The 17,773-nt window shown below is 36.0% G+C and overlaps 1 protein-coding gene across 2 annotated transcripts in view; it reads right to left on the bottom strand.

Annotated features, from left to right (window-relative positions):
* The window catches only part of FRY (FRY microtubule binding protein), a gene marked incomplete at both ends in the record, with an annotated part of 167,064 nt that overhangs the window by 18,690 nt on the left and 130,601 nt on the right, over positions 1 to 17,773 (bottom strand). For both annotated transcript variants that reach the window (XM_080614000.1, XM_080614001.1), the window contains 9 exons: positions 195 to 384; positions 1,584 to 1,747; positions 4,641 to 4,802; positions 5,332 to 5,532; positions 11,103 to 11,273; positions 12,295 to 12,369; positions 13,216 to 13,377; positions 14,503 to 14,682; positions 15,409 to 15,549. In XM_080614000.1, coding sequence (XP_080470126.1) covers positions 195 to 384; positions 1,584 to 1,747; positions 4,641 to 4,802; positions 5,332 to 5,532; positions 11,103 to 11,273; positions 12,295 to 12,369; positions 13,216 to 13,377; positions 14,503 to 14,682; positions 15,409 to 15,549 — 1,446 coding nt within the window. The remainder of the gene's footprint in view (positions 1 to 194; positions 385 to 1,583; positions 1,748 to 4,640; positions 4,803 to 5,331; positions 5,533 to 11,102; positions 11,274 to 12,294; positions 12,370 to 13,215; positions 13,378 to 14,502; positions 14,683 to 15,408; positions 15,550 to 17,773) is intronic.

The following is a 17,773-nucleotide window of genomic DNA, read 5'->3' on the forward strand; positions in this document are numbered from 1 at the left end:
TGTACTATTTTTTATGATGAAACTGGTCCTAGAAAACAGTTCTGCATAAAAATCTAGTATGGCAACTCTTCAGCATGCAAAATTACAACGGTTATATACCTAATAGTTCTTTCTGGTACTACTATCAAGAACCATCCTAACAGCCAGACATGGTCTAAACATTTTGATTGTGTAGCTTAAACTTATTTTCTCACCTTAAACAGGGAAGAGAACACATGAAATGTATAAACTGCACAGGAACCATCAGAGTCGCACATGAGCTGGTTGATATGACTACGCCAGGCTTCTTCTGCATCATCACATGCTGCTGGCTGAAATGCAGCAAGGATGGCAGAAAAAAATGGTGAGGGAGGAGGGGAGGCATTTCGATCAACATCTCCAAAACTGAAGGAGAAAAAAAAAAACCAAACTGTGATGAAAGGATAATACCAGGAAGGTGGCAGATAAAATAGGCTACAACAGAGAGACATAATCACAAGATCAATTACAGCACATTTCTAAAAATATTCATCAACTTTCAAATGACTTTTGAAGGTTGGCAAAGTGTTGGCTACAGTAATAAAAACCTCCAAATACAAATCCCTATCTTCAAGCCATTATCATCTATCTTTCTCTAACGCAGAATACTTCAATTGTTTTATTGTATCATTGTTTGGAAGAAGAAGGCTGAAACTTCACAGGAGGATAAAGCCCATGAAGAAAAACTCCTTTTTTAGGAAAAATTGGTTTAATAATGTACAGAAGTACTGAAAAGAATCTTGGCATTTACAGATATTATATACACTGACTTGTTTGTCCCCCAGTGTAATGGATTTGAGAATATCCATCCGTCCTCCACACTGTTCTTAGGACAGAGCATTATTTTGCCCCTCCATGGTCAGTGAGACCGGCTGACCTCCATTTTTGAAGGGTACTAAGACACTTGATCTTGCATTATTACCCTTTGAGATGGAGAAATACTTCCTATAGCTCCCAAGAACAGGAACTGTGATTCTGAAATGTGTGGCACATAGACAAAGACCAAGCTTCTTTATATATCCTCATTCCTTTCCATAAACACCCACTAATTGCAGTCTAACTCAGCATTCAAAATCTGAAAGATCTCCATAACACATGGAAAAATCTTGGTGCCTTGTTGCAACATATACTGGAGTCCAGCCACACTTACCAGCAGCCTCAAGAGTATACAGATGGGATTTTTGACAATATTGTGACTTCCTTATGACCCATAAGAAATCAGATGGATGATCTGTTGAACAGCTAACTAAGCAGTATTTCCATTAATGTGAACCTTTAAAAATCCTATTTTTAATTTTGATTAAATATATTACATGTATAATGACTAACTGCATAGGTGTGTGTAAAAACCATATCTTCTTCATCCTAGAAGGAAAATCTTGGGTTTTTTTTTTAATTGTGTGAGAATTATGCAGGTAATTAGGGCATTGTCGTCTCACTGCTTTAAACTCATGACAATTTTATAACTTCTGTAGCCAAAATAGCCATTCCATTAACTGGCACATTGTTAACACTCTATTGTACAGTGTAAAAAAACTTTTACAAATAATAGCATATACAAGTACCTAGCAAGAGCAAATTGTTCCAGCCTGTCAACTTTCTCTTCAGTCTCTGTCATATCCAGACTAAGGCTATCACTGCACTCAAATGCTCCAGGGAGTTCATTTGTAGATCCTGAAAGGTCATCCTCATGGACTGCTGTATCGTGTTCTTCATGTACAGCTTCAACCTAGGGGAGTGAATGATGAAATCTTAGAAAACAGCAAATTAATAAGTTAATTCCACTAATAAAGCATGCAATGAAAAACCCCCACCTGATAACATGTTAAATGACACAGATATAAAGCCACAGATTAGAAACTGCATGAATTAAGTTACACTTCTTCAAAAACACTGTATTTGCTCAATTTGCCGTCTTGGATCAATATTATTTTTTTTAGGCATTTCTTCAACTTAATTTGTCTAGCAAAGAAGTTCAGATTTCAGTGCATGTGGCAACATAACGGAAGTGTTTTTTTCAGGAAAAACAATAGGGTTCTTGTTACTGTCAGGCTGCCCTTGTCACTTATCCCTTGATAGTGTCCAAGAGTTCATTAAAAAGTCTCAAAAATATTGAAAAAATCCTCACTGCCTGGAACACTATATGCATGTTTAGAATTAAAAATTACTTTTAGCATGTCATTTACATAATAACTTCCATTCAAGAGGAATCCAAAGCATTCTATAGGCCATTAAAAGGATTATGCTTCTACTATTTCCTTCCTTTTTTCACCCATTAGCACCTAAAGCTCTTGATTTCTTTTTAAAACTTTCAAATTTCTCTTGTATTTTTAATCTGAACAAATTTTGTTTCAGTTTTAATCTTTTGGCTTTTTGGTAGGATTGGAGTACACTTCCAGAAATGGGTGAAAAATATATAAAATAGCATAATCTAAATATTCATATCCCTCAAAGCATTACCATCACTGCTTTATAATCCATTACAAATACTATCTTAATTATTGTGATTACTACCTTTAATAGAAAATAAGTTTAACTAGTTTTGTGCTGTTAACAATAATACCTGGCTTTTGGCCCCGAAACACTTGAGAAGAGGACATATTCTATGATTCTACATAATCAGTTTGTTGCTTTCATTTACTGAATCTTTTTAAAAGTTGAGGTGATATTTTTAGTTTTGCTTACGATGCAACAATCAAACCTTTTTGTACAGCACTAAAGAAGTAACAAAAATTCTCCTCTGCATTGCTGACATACCATCAGCTCTCTGAAAATAAGAACTCAGAGGAAAAGAGAAACAGGAAAGAGCTCAGATTTTGCGTTATCAAATGAAATAAAAATTATTTAAGTGCAAGACTCAAGTTTTTTTTACTAAAAATTGGATGACTTCTTCCTTAAAATACATACAACACCTGTCATTTTAACTTAATTTATATTGACTCCAATTAGGTTTGAGTAAAAATGCATACTAGAAGTATGCATACTAGAAGAAAATATCCTTGAGGCAAAAAACAGTAAGAAGGCATTCTCTATAAACTTATAAATTCAAACATCTTTGTAACACTGGCAAATCTTTGTCAACTGGGGTTATGTATTTCACCAATATCAAACCTGCATCAGGACTACCTGAATTTGCCAGTCAATAACACAAGAAATTGCTGTGATTTTACATTCTTCACTGATTTACTTTTTCCAAAGCTTTTCATTTTCTGATGAACACTGGCACATGGGTATTTGAAACTTAGAGAAATTTTCACAGTAAAGATTCTAAAACCTCAGGCACATATGAAGCTCATGAACTACAATTTGCAATTCTTAATGTGCATATCAATAGCTACTGCAGCTGGATGCATGAGATTAGCTGCAGTCACCACCTGCAAACATCTGTTCTGACTGCAGCTTCCTGAACTGAAATTCTGCCAACTTCTGATTATGGTTGTTACATGGTAACTTGTCTAATAACAGTTGTTTTGACAAATGATAATGAGCTTACCCTTTCCGCAATGATTATTTTGACAGGTTCCCCTCCTTTCCTATCCTTACTCGCATTTCCCTTCTCCTGCCCTTTCTTACTCCTGGGGAGGCTTCTGACACAAACAATTTGGTCAATATTCAGCACAATTACAATCTCCTTTTCTAGGACTCCTTCAACAGAAGTTTCATTACTTCTGTTATATGCAATGCTAGCAATACTGTATAATTTCTGTGTGTGTCTGTATTTGGAAGAGACCAAGAGCAGGAACTGGAATGAAAGCTGTTGATTACACAAGACATATTTTTTTCCCCAGCTCAATTCTGCATCATCACACGCCCTTTCTGCTGAAGTCACCCAATTCAGACATGACAGAGAAAGTTTTACCGGTAAAGCAACAGTGTCATAAAGCCACTAACCCACACACACATCCCACCCCAGATTATATTTCTGGAGAGACACTGGGAGGAGTAGGTTCACTTGATCTCCCACAAACAAGTATTGTCAAACAGAAAATTAAAGAAACCATCTCCACATTGATAAATCACTTACCAAGCTTACTCTATGTTCATCTTCTGATACAACTGTCTGAAATAAACTGTGTTGAACATGGTTGTTGTATCCTTGCAAATCCTGCCTCCCCACCCCCCCCCAGAACGGCTTAATTTTGCAGTCATGAATTTAAAATTTCTAAATGTCTGCCAAAAGGCAACAACTGAATCCAGTGCACACAACTGCACAATAGGTTCCCACATACAAAAAAATCTCAGAGAACATACACCCACCACATGAGTTAGCATATCATTCATTTAAATCAGCATGAAGGAACAAAAGTCTATTCCCTTAGAGTTGTAACTTGCAGCCAGTTCATGAATGCGTCTTCCAATGAGCTTGTAGTATCTTGGTGCATATGTAGTGCCATATACTTAAGAAACAATACATAAAATATTTTAATGAAGAAAGTGTAAGTAGAAAGGAAAGAGTATGAATGTGCACGAGCATATGAATGTATTGTAGTATGTCAAACAGGAAGTCAGACTGTACTTGCTTTCATAGATCAAACCCTTTATGAAAGTATAAGTAAAACAAACTTGTAAAAGTGTTATTTAGAATACAGTCTAGTTGGAAAAGAAAGTAAAAACATATTCACCTTTGATCCGTCAGACACTTGGAGATTATTCATGTCAGGCAAAGACACATCAAAGCCGGACGTTCCTATATTAAAATGATGAGGGTCTGCTGACGTTGTGTCACACGATGTAGAAAGTGAGTCAATATGATTTGTATCCTCAGATGGGGAGAGAGTTATAATCTGTTTAAAAGACAAAATAAGCACAGAAGAACTGAGTATATGGCTATCTTACCACACACTGCAAAACAGATACTGTTTAAAAGGGTGGTGATCGTGGCTCTCTTAGTTCACATGCAGACATATAAAAATCCTTTCAATGTTTCTCATAAAAATTGTATGCAAACGTCCCAGAGGTGAACAATGAAAACCTGACACAGTTTAACAAACTGGAGCTTTGACCTATTTCTTTAAGTGTTAGATAACATCAGAAAGATTTACTACTGGCCAATTGTGCAAAAGTGTCACATAGTAATTTGTGGGAAAAAAGGCCAAATAATCAGATCTGATGTTTCCCGTGTTTTGAACTTTGCATTAAAAGTCCTGTTTACATTTGCAAATAAGGGAAAATCAAGCAACAACCAAACACTGCATTGAGTGCCACCCCCCAATTTCAGCTGATTACATTGCACCTGGGGGAGAGGAAACTAAAAGCCCAGGCTATTTAAAACCACAACCCTGTATTTTCTTAAATTGCAAGTTTGCAGCTTACTAGGTCTGAGTTCTCCAGGATTTGGCTGGTGGTCAGGTCCTCCTCCTCTGATGACTCATCTGAGTCCTCATGGTTCATTTTGTTGAGGCTGGGTGTGCTTCCTGAGAGCTGGCTCTCTTCCAGCAGCTGCATGTCGCACTTGTCCAGGCTATCCAGGGATCGTCTGCGCACCCCCCAGTTGAAGTTGTCCATGCTCTCCCCCTGAAATCAGATATAGGGTCAGCTTCCTTGATCTGAAGCTCATAATATACAAACCACTAATATCATTAGATCAAAGTTAGCTCAAGAAATATTTTTATGTAAAAATGTAATACAAACTTGATATAAACATTTTTTTGTTTGTTCACCTGGAGATAAGAGCAGAAGCATGGAAATGACAAGTTAAATGAAGATTCAGTCTTTTCAGTATTAGATGTTTTTCATGCACTTGCTGATTTAAGAATTTGGTTTTGTAAGTCCACATATACACACACCTCAATACCAGTAGGGCAATGAGAGGCAAATGAAAGTTTAGAAGCAATTTTAGAGGATTTTTCCATGATATTTAAAAGTATTAGGAGCACAGATCACAGTAATGGTTCAATTGCAAAACCTATGTTAAAGATTTTAGGTTCTCTGCATTATATACATAATCATAATGATGAGTAGATTTGAATCAACCCTTCACTTACATACAGAATGGAATAGCTAAAGCAGCACACCTTTTAAAACTTCTATTCTAGCACCATATTGCTTAATTTTGTAACTTGAATTTATTTTAATTATTTGAAACTATACTTTGAGAAAAACCTTATTAGCATTGCCCAAGATTTCATATTTTAAAAAGGACACAGCCAAGTGGACCAAACATTTTATATTGACTTTCAGTTTTGATCCCATGCACAGTTACATAAAGCCAAGTGCATTAAAAGCAACTGGCATAACTATTGTGAGGCTGGAGAACTGATACAAAGATCACTTGATTTCTGTCATATATAAAAATGACAATTAGTTTTCCACCATTTTTCCATTTGTTTATGTATTTTCCAGTGGACTGTATCCCTTTTCCCTAATTGTGCTGACTCTCTTGCTCCCTTCTTCAAGCTTAGTCAGGTTCCCCTCTGGCAAATGCAGGAGTGCTCCTGCATGGACCTGCAGAGGCCAAAGGGGCTTTACACAGTAAGAAGGGTCTACCCTAAAGTATCCAGTTGCAGTTTTGGGTACTTTATCTAGGTGAAAGCCCTCAACTTACATCAGTGTGGGAAGGAAATTTATGGAGAAAAATGTTTCTTTTTAAGGTTCAGGGCTGACTGTTTTAAACAAGATTGTAGGATGCAACACTCTAAAACAAGCAAACCAATTGCTGAAAATTCAAGTTGACAGTTATTTTTTAAATATGAATGTGACAAAAATACAGTTCTGCCTAAAAAATCATAAGCATTATTATCAAATCACTGATTATTGGTATCTCCTGGGTTTATGCAGATTGAAATTATGTGCAATCTTGGAAAAAAAGGTCTCAGTTCAGTAAAGTCCCTTAAGAAGATTTGTAATTTTAGACACTTGAGTAATCCCCATTCAGGACTACTCAGACATTTAATGAATGGGGACCAAACTGCATAAAGTGCTATTAACTCAACTGCAATCCTACCTTCTTACCCATCAACAAACTTGCAAATAGATTTTATTTTGCATCACTGCCCTTTAATGCAATAGAATGTGGAACATGATTAGATAGAGGAAAAATTCAGTTTCCTGACACTAAGCTCACTGTTCATGAACAAATATGAGGAAAAAAAATAAGGAAAAAGACAATTCAGAAATGCAAGAACTCTAATGCACAGGAACATTCAGAACTAAGGAATACACTATATTCCAAGAGCAAATGAACATGAAATTGTTATGAAGCCAGATACATTATTGGAAGAACCCTGTTTTCATCTCGGGACTGAGATCACAGAGTTATAGTTTTGTGCGGGAAAAAAACAGAAGACATCTAAGATATAAGAAGTTAGGTATCTTTAAATAATAAAAATGACTGTTCAGTTGCCAATCATTTAATTTAACAACTTCTTTGCTTGTCCATCTTCCCCCATAGAGGCTGGAGGACACATGAAGCAATGAGACATCCTCCACAAACACTTCAGTTACTGAACTAACAAGTGACAAAATGACATGATAAGCAAGCAAGCAAGCAAGCAAAGGTGACTGTCATTGCTCCGTTATCCTCATGATGCCTCGTACAGCTTTTGGTAAACTTTCTAGTCCATGTCTATAGGAATATTTCTTGTTGCAGTTTTATTCTGCTATGTCTTAAAGAAGGAAGCCAGTTAAAAAGAACAAGAAAATTAAATGGGACACTTCCAGGGCATGCAGTTAGAATGGGGAGTGAATTATAAGTGAGGGAAAATGGTAAAGAGAGATGAAACGCAGTATAATGCAAATACCCATAGTATTTGGGTTACCGTAAGCTTGCTAAAGGGGCACCCAGATTCATACTGAATTTAAACAAGAGGTCACCACATATCTATGAAGGTCTGGTCATTGTTATTATAGTCTGTTAAGCAATCTTTCTTTCAGATTTAACAAAAAGGGAAGATGTACGTGAGTGGTTGTACAATGAGAGCAAAGCTATCTCCTATCTGAACAGCCACCAGTAAAAAACATCAATTTAACAGAAAACTGTCACATATTTTAAATGTGTCTGGCCAGAAATGAGCAGGTACCACATAAAATTTTCCATAATTACCATCCTCTGGCAAAGGAGCAGACATGCCCTTGCAAGCCACTTTAAACATTAAGACAACCCAGGGGAGAGATACAGAAACAGCAGTAAAAAAGGAAGTAACCCTATGTAAGGGAGAGCAGCACTGCTCCTCCATAGAGCCGGTAAGAATCATGCAAAACTTTGTTCATACAAGTTCTTATTCTTAACATATTGACAAAGTACACAAAGTTAATGGAGCCACACAAATATTATAGGGTGTTGGCAGAAGTACTGCAGAGCTGCATAGTAAGGCACTAGCTTCATATGTCTGTGTCTTTTACAGCATGGGCATTTTTAGACAAAGGATTTTTTAGGGGTTATGTTTGCATAATAACTGATGTACAAACTGCCAGAAACAAATATGCAAAATATTGGGTTTCTGATTTTGGTTTCATTCATACAACTCATTACAGTTGTCTATTATTTCAGTTCTCTCTATACATCGATTAACTGCAAGTTTAGGTCCCAAACGGGCAACCTCTGATGCACCTTTTCAGTTTTCTTCATGAATGAATCCAACAAAGTTGGTAGGAGTATACAGCTGAAATAAATCAAGCTGCATGAATTAATTAATTTATTCAACTAAATTGCTGGTAGGCAATGATGTAAACTTTCTGAACAGGTCTCAGGTGCCAGCTTTACCAAGATGCTAAAAGGAGCCAATATATCAAAACTGAAAAGGTGGAAATTGTATATAATTTGCCCATGGAAACAAATGGCACAATCTTTACTATATTATAAACAATAATGTTATTTTATTTCTAAGTATTATTTATGCACAAAGATATTAAAGGGAAAAATGGCTCAATTTGAAAAATGCTGGTACTAGTATCAAGATCTTTTAAGATTTGGGAAGACTGTTGAACGCATCAAAACCAAACTTGAAATGAAGCAGAAGTTTTGAAAAAGACCTCAAAAATATTTCTAATACAAGACAAAAAATGAAGCACCTCTCAGAAGTGCAAGCACACGCACACCCACCCATCTATGCGCACACTGAAGAGGGGGAAGGCAACAACAAAACTATGATGTTATTCTATAATACAAATTTGCAAGAAGGCATAACATATGCTGGCACATCTGAGTTCAAGTAGCATTCTTACCTGAAGTTCCTGGGTAGCAGATATAACAGATAGAAAAACAAATAGAAAGAATCTATGTAAAATTACTGTATTAAAGACATCATAGAAAAACATTTGCCTACAATTGTGAGTAATATTATTACAGAAATTTCAACCCTTCAGCCTATCTTTTAAGTTTGAAAATAACCATTACTTGCTTTCACATGTTTATGAAATTTCAAACAAGTGCATCTTGTGATCTGGGGACGACACAAGCATCACTGGCCTGTTTGAATCATAAGGTATTTTTTGAAAGACTGTTTGTACCCTTGCTAGCTTAAGTTTTATAACACTGTTTTATTCATGTTTATGAAAATATCAAATTCTGACCTGATGTAAATGATGTAATTTTAACTTGGTGATTAGAGAAGTAAACTCTTACAGTAGGTTTGAATTTGACTGAAGTATCCACTTATTTAAAGCAATAGCAAAATAAACCTTTGGTTTACTTATTTAGTCCAATAGTGGACTAAACCTTTGAATACAAGGTCTCAGATCCATGGCAGTTTAAAGCCTGCATAAAGACTACATTTTCCATTTTACTTCACATAAAACTAGAAAAGCTTAGTATCTGTTCCACAACCAACACAAGACAATTACTACATTAATTTTAGGTCTCTGTCTTGAAGTTAGTCACAGGTATAAACCAAATGTTTGCAGGGTCACAGCCCATGAAGGTAAAATCATTTTGATAGAAATGTTGTGCACAATTATAAATTATAAATTTAAAGCTCCTTTGTAATATTTGGCTAATGCATTTTCAACCATTGATGCCAACTGCTTTTTTCTTAGTAAAGTCATGGGCAGCTGTGAGCCAAAAAATACTGTTTTGATTCAGAGAGTCCTAACTTTGGAAAATAAGGGCTCTGTGACATCTCTTTCCATTTCTTCATCCTTTCTATCCATTGGAAAAAAAAAATAAAATTCAGATGCACATGAGTTCATACCTAAGGGGTCTGTTTACCTTAAAATTATTTTACTCCTGTAACTGAACTAGGGAGAAAACTGATTATTTCTTCTTGTACACATGTTCTCAGGGCTTAGAGCGATGTCTGAGAGAATTCATGTTAGAATCTAGTCCAGATTATGACAAGACAATTTATTAAACTGTTGGTTTGCTGAACATCTGCACCTTAAGTACTTCAAAAGAGCTAACAATTTGTGAACATTTAAGTAGCAACAAAATTGTTTGGTAATGGATATTGATTTTTGGCTTTTTCCTCCCAAAAAGAAAATAATACTTCAAGTTTGGTATAAGCAAGGCTAAAGGGTGTAACCCCCCAAAAATGCAGTTCTCCAACTTTTTCCTTTTATTAGTTTCAGGTCAAGGTGAGCTGACTGGCTTCACCTGTCAAGACTTGATCTGAGCCGTCAGGGTTCTGCTTAGCTCCTGCACAAAATGATGAAATCACAGGCACCTAAGCGGAGTGGAAGGTGCATCTCTCTGTTAGTGATTTCATCATAAGTTCCAAGAGTAACAACAGCCTGAAGGCTTGAATTCATGTTTTGGAGGCTTACTCATTAACCAACAGGTCTGGAACAATTTAACTTATGGGGTTTTAATCAGTAGACCTATTATTGTTAACAATTTAGACCTTTAAAAATTGTATTTAAATAAATCCACTTAAAAGTAAATTCACTGAAAACGTGCTAAAACAGAGGCTTTATCTTCCAGTAACAGTTTTGCATTGTTTCCTAAACTAGATTCAGAAAGGAAGGGTGTGGTACCCTCTTAACTGTTATGCTACTGAAATAAACACTAAGTGAACATTATAAGTAATCTGAACTCAAAACTGCTTTTATAGTTATACAGTTCAAGTTTTATGTTACAAGAAGAGTATAGTGTTTAGTAGAAAGAATATCTGTTTTAATAAAAAAACTGTGTCAGAGAAAATGTACTGTACCTCTCCATCTTCCAGCTCAACATCAAGGAAATCAAAGTCCCTAAAGACTCTGAATTGTTGTTCACTGTTTGAATCATCCATATTCTCCTGCTCCCTTGTTCCGTCTTCTGAAGACACCAAACTCGTCTGGTGCTCAATCAGATCCAAATCACCACAGGAAGAAAAAATTACCTACAATTCAAAGGATTTCTCTTGTAACAAACTGTTCCCTCTGGTTGTTTCTTCCTAAAAGCTGTAATTGGTTATTCAGAAGACTGTATTTCCAGTACACACCTAATTCCTTCACTGAGTATTTTTAGAACACTATTATTTATGTTGGACAGGTGCCTTCAGATTAAACTTGTACAAAGAAACAACTTCATACTGTAGGAACACGTCCAAGAATATTACGGCTACCTCCTAATGGCTGCAGATTGATGTGGCCTGGATGTTTGTGTACATTTATAGGAACAAAATACAGAGAACTTTGCAGAGAAAAAAATACTGTCAAGGGGATGAGATAGTAAGTTCATAAAAAAAAAAAAAAAAAAAATCTCTGGTTAAAAATGATGTTCAAAAATATGTCAAGATTAGGAAAAACAGCAAGCTGCATTTTTTTCCTTTCCTACTAAAAATCACTATAGCTGTAATTTAGTTGTTTTCTTGCAGAAATGAAGGGTCTGTTTACCATAATACAAGTGACATGCAACATATTATAAAACATTCAGAAATTTTCCTTTTTCTGTAGAAAATATTTCATAACTATTTTAAGTGCTTCCTATATTGGATGATCTATTGCTCATTTCCTGGCACTGGATAATATTAATTTTTAAAGAGCAACATCAGACCTACTATCTAATGCAAAAATGACATATCCCCCCCTTTTATTTCTGTAACTTATTTTTTTACTTTATAAAGGCTCTATATGGGTAATACCAGAGATCATTACTCTCTACCCACTGAGACACCAAAAGTAAAACCTCTCACAGCAAAACTGTACGTAGCTGTCTAAGTAAATTGTCTCTAAGCGAAATGGCCATTCACTCGTCTATATGCTGAGAAATGCAGCGTGGGCCAGTACAAATGACAATGACAGTAATGTGTCATGAAACTACGTATATCAGCTCAGCAGCTCTGGGAAACAAAGTTCTTCACTTTTCAAGTATAGGACACAGTGAAATGAAGAAATGGTCAATATGAGGCGGCTACTTACTGAAGGGTTTTTACTCAGCCCAACTTCCTGACCACAGAGAGAAAGAACATGCACCAGCTTTTCCTTTGTCCTTTTCTAGAAAACAAGATGTTTCTCAAGTGAGCATTTTTTTTATCCACCCATTCTCCCTGTGGCTAGAAACATACATTAACAAATTTTAATTAGGAGGAAGCAGCCAAAGAATTAGTTATTAAGTGCTCAAAGCATTGCTTTCAGAGCAGCTATGGGTACAAGGAAACATAAAAATAGCTGTTAATGATTTTGGTGTTTATTATTTTTAAATTAGCCTATTAATTCTACTAAGCATAATAAGGAAACATTGGATCATGTGCACCACTTCAAAAGGACAGTTCAGAAGCTAAAAATTAACCACATGCATAATTATTTTTTGCAGAATTGGGCCTGAGTCATTGCTATATAATTTGCTTTACTGAAAAAAAAAAAAAAAGAGAGCAATAAATACCTTTATTCTGCATGGTTTTATTTTAACTGACAGATAATCAAAGTCAATAAGGAATTAAACATTGCTTTTAGGAAGATTGTTCAAAGAAATTCTTTTTACCTGATTTCCCAAGAAAACAACACTTAGAAAGTTGCACATGCTGTCTAAATGCTCCCCTTGCTAATATCTGAACTCACCTGTCATTCTTAGCTAAATCTAAGCTAGATTTAGAAGTCTTAAAAAGATGTATTTCCTGCAGGTTGAAAGAAAAAGCCAGGATAGAAGATAGACATAACTTGGTCCATTTCTGAGTCCAGGAAATACATTCAATACATAGAGTCAGACCAGATGCTGTGCTGCCACTGCCCCAGCCAGTCAGGAGCACTGTGCAGGGCAGAGAGGGCACAAGCATTTAAGAACCTAAGTGTGTATCAATTCAGCTGCTCTGAGTGCTACTTGTTAACGAACATAGAGTTTACCTGAGAGTACTGGGGTCTCTTCCAGCTCACAGGAACAAGGACATTGGAGTTAGATCCTGAGGAGGTTGAAGAAGTGCTTCGGGTGACAGCCATTGCCCTGGGTTTACCATCTCGTCCAGAGGAACTTTGCAGCTCATCATATCGTCTCCCAATAATTGGAGTCTTAAACAGAGAGTAATTATTCACTAGTATTGTGCTCCAGGATGAACTTAAAATGGGCCATATTGCTTCAGTTGCAGGAAAAGATTACTCTGAATATCATATACAGGGGTAAAACAAGGGCTGCACCACATTTCATGTCACCTGATACGCATGTTATTTTCCACTGTGAATGTCTGAGTAACAATTTACATAGTTCACACATAGCTAGTGCTTATTATGTTCATTAATAACTGTCAAACTAGTTTCTAACATAAGAACCAGAAAAAACCCAGAAAGCTTATTAAATTTATTTCAAATCCACCTTTCTTACAGGTGTGTTTTAATCAGTTTTTCCTAACAGTGCTGAACACTCTGGCCCTGTTCCAATGAACATTAAAATGCCTTCTTGGATAGACAGTAGGATACTCAGCATTTTCTAGAACTATACCTACATGAAACAGCAAGAAGAAACTCTTTATACAAATAGTGCAAGATGCCTTTTTATGTTCCTATGTCCTTTTAACCTCAAAGTCTCACTATTATCTATATGAAATTGTCTATAATTCTGCAAACAGTCCTGCAAGTTCATAATAATAAATAAAGTCAGTTGCCCATTAAAGTCAATAGGACCATTCAGTTCTATACAGTTAAAAGGTGTACAGGCTTTGCAGGACAAAGACTGCTGTAAGAGTTTGGTCAGAAGTCAGGCAATAATCCCTTAATGGACATACTTCTGTGTTTACCAGTTACAGAGAACATTGGCATCCAAGTATAAAATGCTTGGAGGGGGATTTTATACATATACTATAATTATATATTACAGTTGTCATAACTGCAACACAGCTTTCCCCCAATAATTTTAAATATAATGAATAATTCCTTCACACACACACACACACACACACAAAAAAAAATCTAGTAAAAATCCATAGAAAGCCCTCCAGCAAGGGTCATTAAATATGTCACTGTGAATTGAAAAGAATTCAAAGACTTTTAGTTTGGTAATTTTCCTTTCCTAATTTTCCTTTCTTAATTTTCCTAATTCTAAATATGTTTTAGAATTATGGTTTAGGATTATTTAGAAATATGGTTTAGGATTATCAAATAATAGAATTAGGGTGTTAAGTAGAAAATTACAAACTGTACCTCTGAAATATCAAAATGAAACTCTAAAGTCTTCCCTGGTAGCTCCTTGGAGGCACTGTTCCACACTCGGTGTATTTCCATTTTTGAAAGGTCACTGTGTTGATAGGATGGTAAAACTAAACTGGCAGAACGAGAAACTACCAACTTCAGGATATTCAAAGCTTCTCTCCAGTGAATGCTCTAGAAATAGGTATATTTAATCAGCAAACAGAAAGATTCACATACATTCAAGATTATTTACATTTTAAAGTCCTTTTCTTTGCCATATAATAAAAATGCAGAATTGGAATATCACTATTCTTTCTCTCTCTTGGACAGTGACAAGGTACGTACTTGCAGACTAATTCCAACAGCAGAGACCAAGACTTGCCTAAGGTGTAACTGTTAGGGAACTGGCCTGCAACCTGGGAGACCTGAGAGAAAGGCCAAGATGGCAAAAGGATTTAAGATCTCCTATCTGAATGCCTTAAAAAATATAAATAAATGTATGGGCCATTGCAGAATCCCCATTTAACAAGAAAGCACTTGACACAGGCTGTTTAGAAGTGTGAATTCCTAGTAGAAATATTTATTTTCCACTCGCCAAGAATAAGGTGCAGAAGTCTGAAGGAAGTACTTATGCCACATCTCTCTCATGATAATAATGAAAGAGTGGTCAGTTAGGCTTTGACTGGTATTAAACTTGCTCCCAATGTCATGTAGCTGCAGTCTAACACTTCTAACATAGTGAATGCACAGCTGGGCATCTTACCTGGGGACATGCAGTCTATAAGACATCAGGATGTTTATAAACTAGACACCACACCTGGCAGTTACAGTCCTCCCTGCTAGTCTTAAATTCTATCAACTTACGATAGCAAATATTGCTAAGTTCCTATGTTAAAATAAAGAAGATAAGGTATTTACCTGTACATATTTTTCAATGGTTTTTAGCACTTCCACGTTAAACTGTTTCACAGGAATAGCTGACAGGTCCATATAACTAAGAAGACTGTAGATCATCTGTAAGAGGGACTGCTGCATACTGGGAAGACCCTTTTCTAGTAGCTGTTAATAAAAAAAGTGAAAATAACTAAATGTTGAGACATTTTTTCTCATGTTAAAAGCTATGAGTTTCATGAATACCATTTGTACTGTTCATGTCTCTTCACTCACTGATTTTGGAATGCCATTGTACAATAATTTTTCAAGTGATGACGATACTAGTGTGAAATAAAGAGCTTCAAGTTGGGAGCCAAATGCTAGCTTGTTTTGATAGTGAAATGTATTTTATATATGCCTGCCCTAACTTATCCAGAAAACACATTCAGCCATTGAGTAAACTAGCAGGTAAAATGTACACTGTAATTGGCAAAGCACATCCAATAAAAACAGGGGAGTATCTTTTTTGTTGCTGAAAGTCAGTGAGAAAAAAGAAAACATGCTGAAAACCTGAAAACTACTACTACTCAGACATCAACATATATTTATCCAAATATACCTCACTGCCAGTGCTTACTGGCTGTAATTGCCAAGGAAATATTTTCTGTTTAGGAGGAGATGATTCCCTGGGCTCTCTTACTGTACAGGCTAATACAAAGAAGGGCTTGATCTAAATCCTGGAATTTTGAAACACCTGAGTGTAGATCCTGGTATACCACAATGAACCTTGGAAATACAACTGTGCTCATATATATACATGACAGTAATTCAGGAGGTGTCCAGACAGCCATGCTATGTTTGTGTATGTGTGTGAAATACCTCAGCTGAAAATTTCCTGGAAGGTAGCACATTCTTTCACTGGTGACAGGTACTGTCCTACCCCACAAATTTCAGAGGCAATCAAATATTGCTAAAGGTTACCAGAGGCTCAAGTCTAGACTCTATCCTTCCATTCAGGCTGACAAAAAAGTTCCTCTAACACCGGTTACTAGAGATACTAGGATCTAAGAAACAATTACTCTGCACTGGCTCATGTCTTCCATCAGAGCAAAACTTTAACTGTTAAACCAAGCAGAGCCTAGTAATTATTTAGATGCCTTCTCTGGCCTGAATGACAAGGCTCCTCTTTTTATTGAATGAGAACACTTCATGCCAGCCAAAATGAAATGATCAGGTAGGACACACACCTATCTCACTCCACTAAAAATCTGACTTATTTCGTCAGTAAAAGTGAGTAATAATTAGTGATTCATAAAACAAAGTAGGCAAATTCCATTAACAGCACAAGAGATAGAACTCTCTACACTTTATCTATTCCTCAACAGAAAGACAGAAAGAATTTTCAAATTAAAGGCCCTACAATGGTAACCTGTTTCAACCCATGGATACCTTTACTGAGATACAAAATATGCTTTGCAATTCTTCTTCAAAACAAGGTTATAGACTTTTTTTGACTTCCATTACGATCTTGCAAGGGAAGGTTTGATTCCTTCCTTGGAATTAGTTTCTGTGATCCTGCACATCAGCTGCAATACCATTTCAATGTGGGAATAAAGGGTTGGAAGAAGACACCTGATTGAAAGAAATTTTTTTGTTCTCTGAAAGAGGCTATTGCATCAGAGAATTCCTTTTGTGATATGGAAAGGAATTCTTGGGAAATAGGAATTCTGTCTGTATTGCTGCTTAGAAATCTGTTCTGGGAACTTTATCTCTGAGAGTTTCTAATTCCATTCCAGTTTGTATAAATTTGTTTTCAACAGAATCCTTTGACTTAAACAGCTCTTGGCCCTTAAAGTCTAAACATTTGTGGACTGTGCCTATTTTCACTTGTTCAGATGAGTATATGTGGTGGTTGATAGTCCAAGTGTGTACTTAAATATATCATGACTTTGTAGCAAGAAAGGGTGTTTCAGTTTAAAACAGAACAGCAACTTAAAATGCATTTAGTACAATAAGAATCCTTTTGCTGCCAGAAGTAACAAAAATAGCAGCAAGATGGAGTTGTGGTAACACATCACTTGGATCAGTGAGTTCCAGGACAAAGAGTTTTCACTGTATTTCTAAGAAGAAGCCACAACTGTTCTCAGTATTTCTTTTCTTTTTCTTTTTTTTTTTTTTTTTTTAATGGCTCTGATCTGTATAAGCTGCTTTGAGGAATTGTGGATTCCTCTCTTGCTAGTGTGTGGTAACTATCTCGGTCTTATCGGGGTTTAGGGATCCACACTTCATTAGAAACATTTGTCCCCTTCCTGAAGCAGCAACTAATTTGGGACTAGGGTGGAGAGATAAAGAAGGTATATCATAAGCCATGTCTGATAGAGGAGCTCTAAGTGGAATAATGCCTGACCTA

The sequence above is a fragment of the Psittacula echo genome, assembly GCF_963264785.1.
Source record: "Psittacula echo genome assembly, chromosome: 3".
Classification (NCBI taxonomy): domain Eukaryota; kingdom Metazoa; phylum Chordata; class Aves; order Psittaciformes; family Psittacidae; genus Psittacula; species Psittacula echo.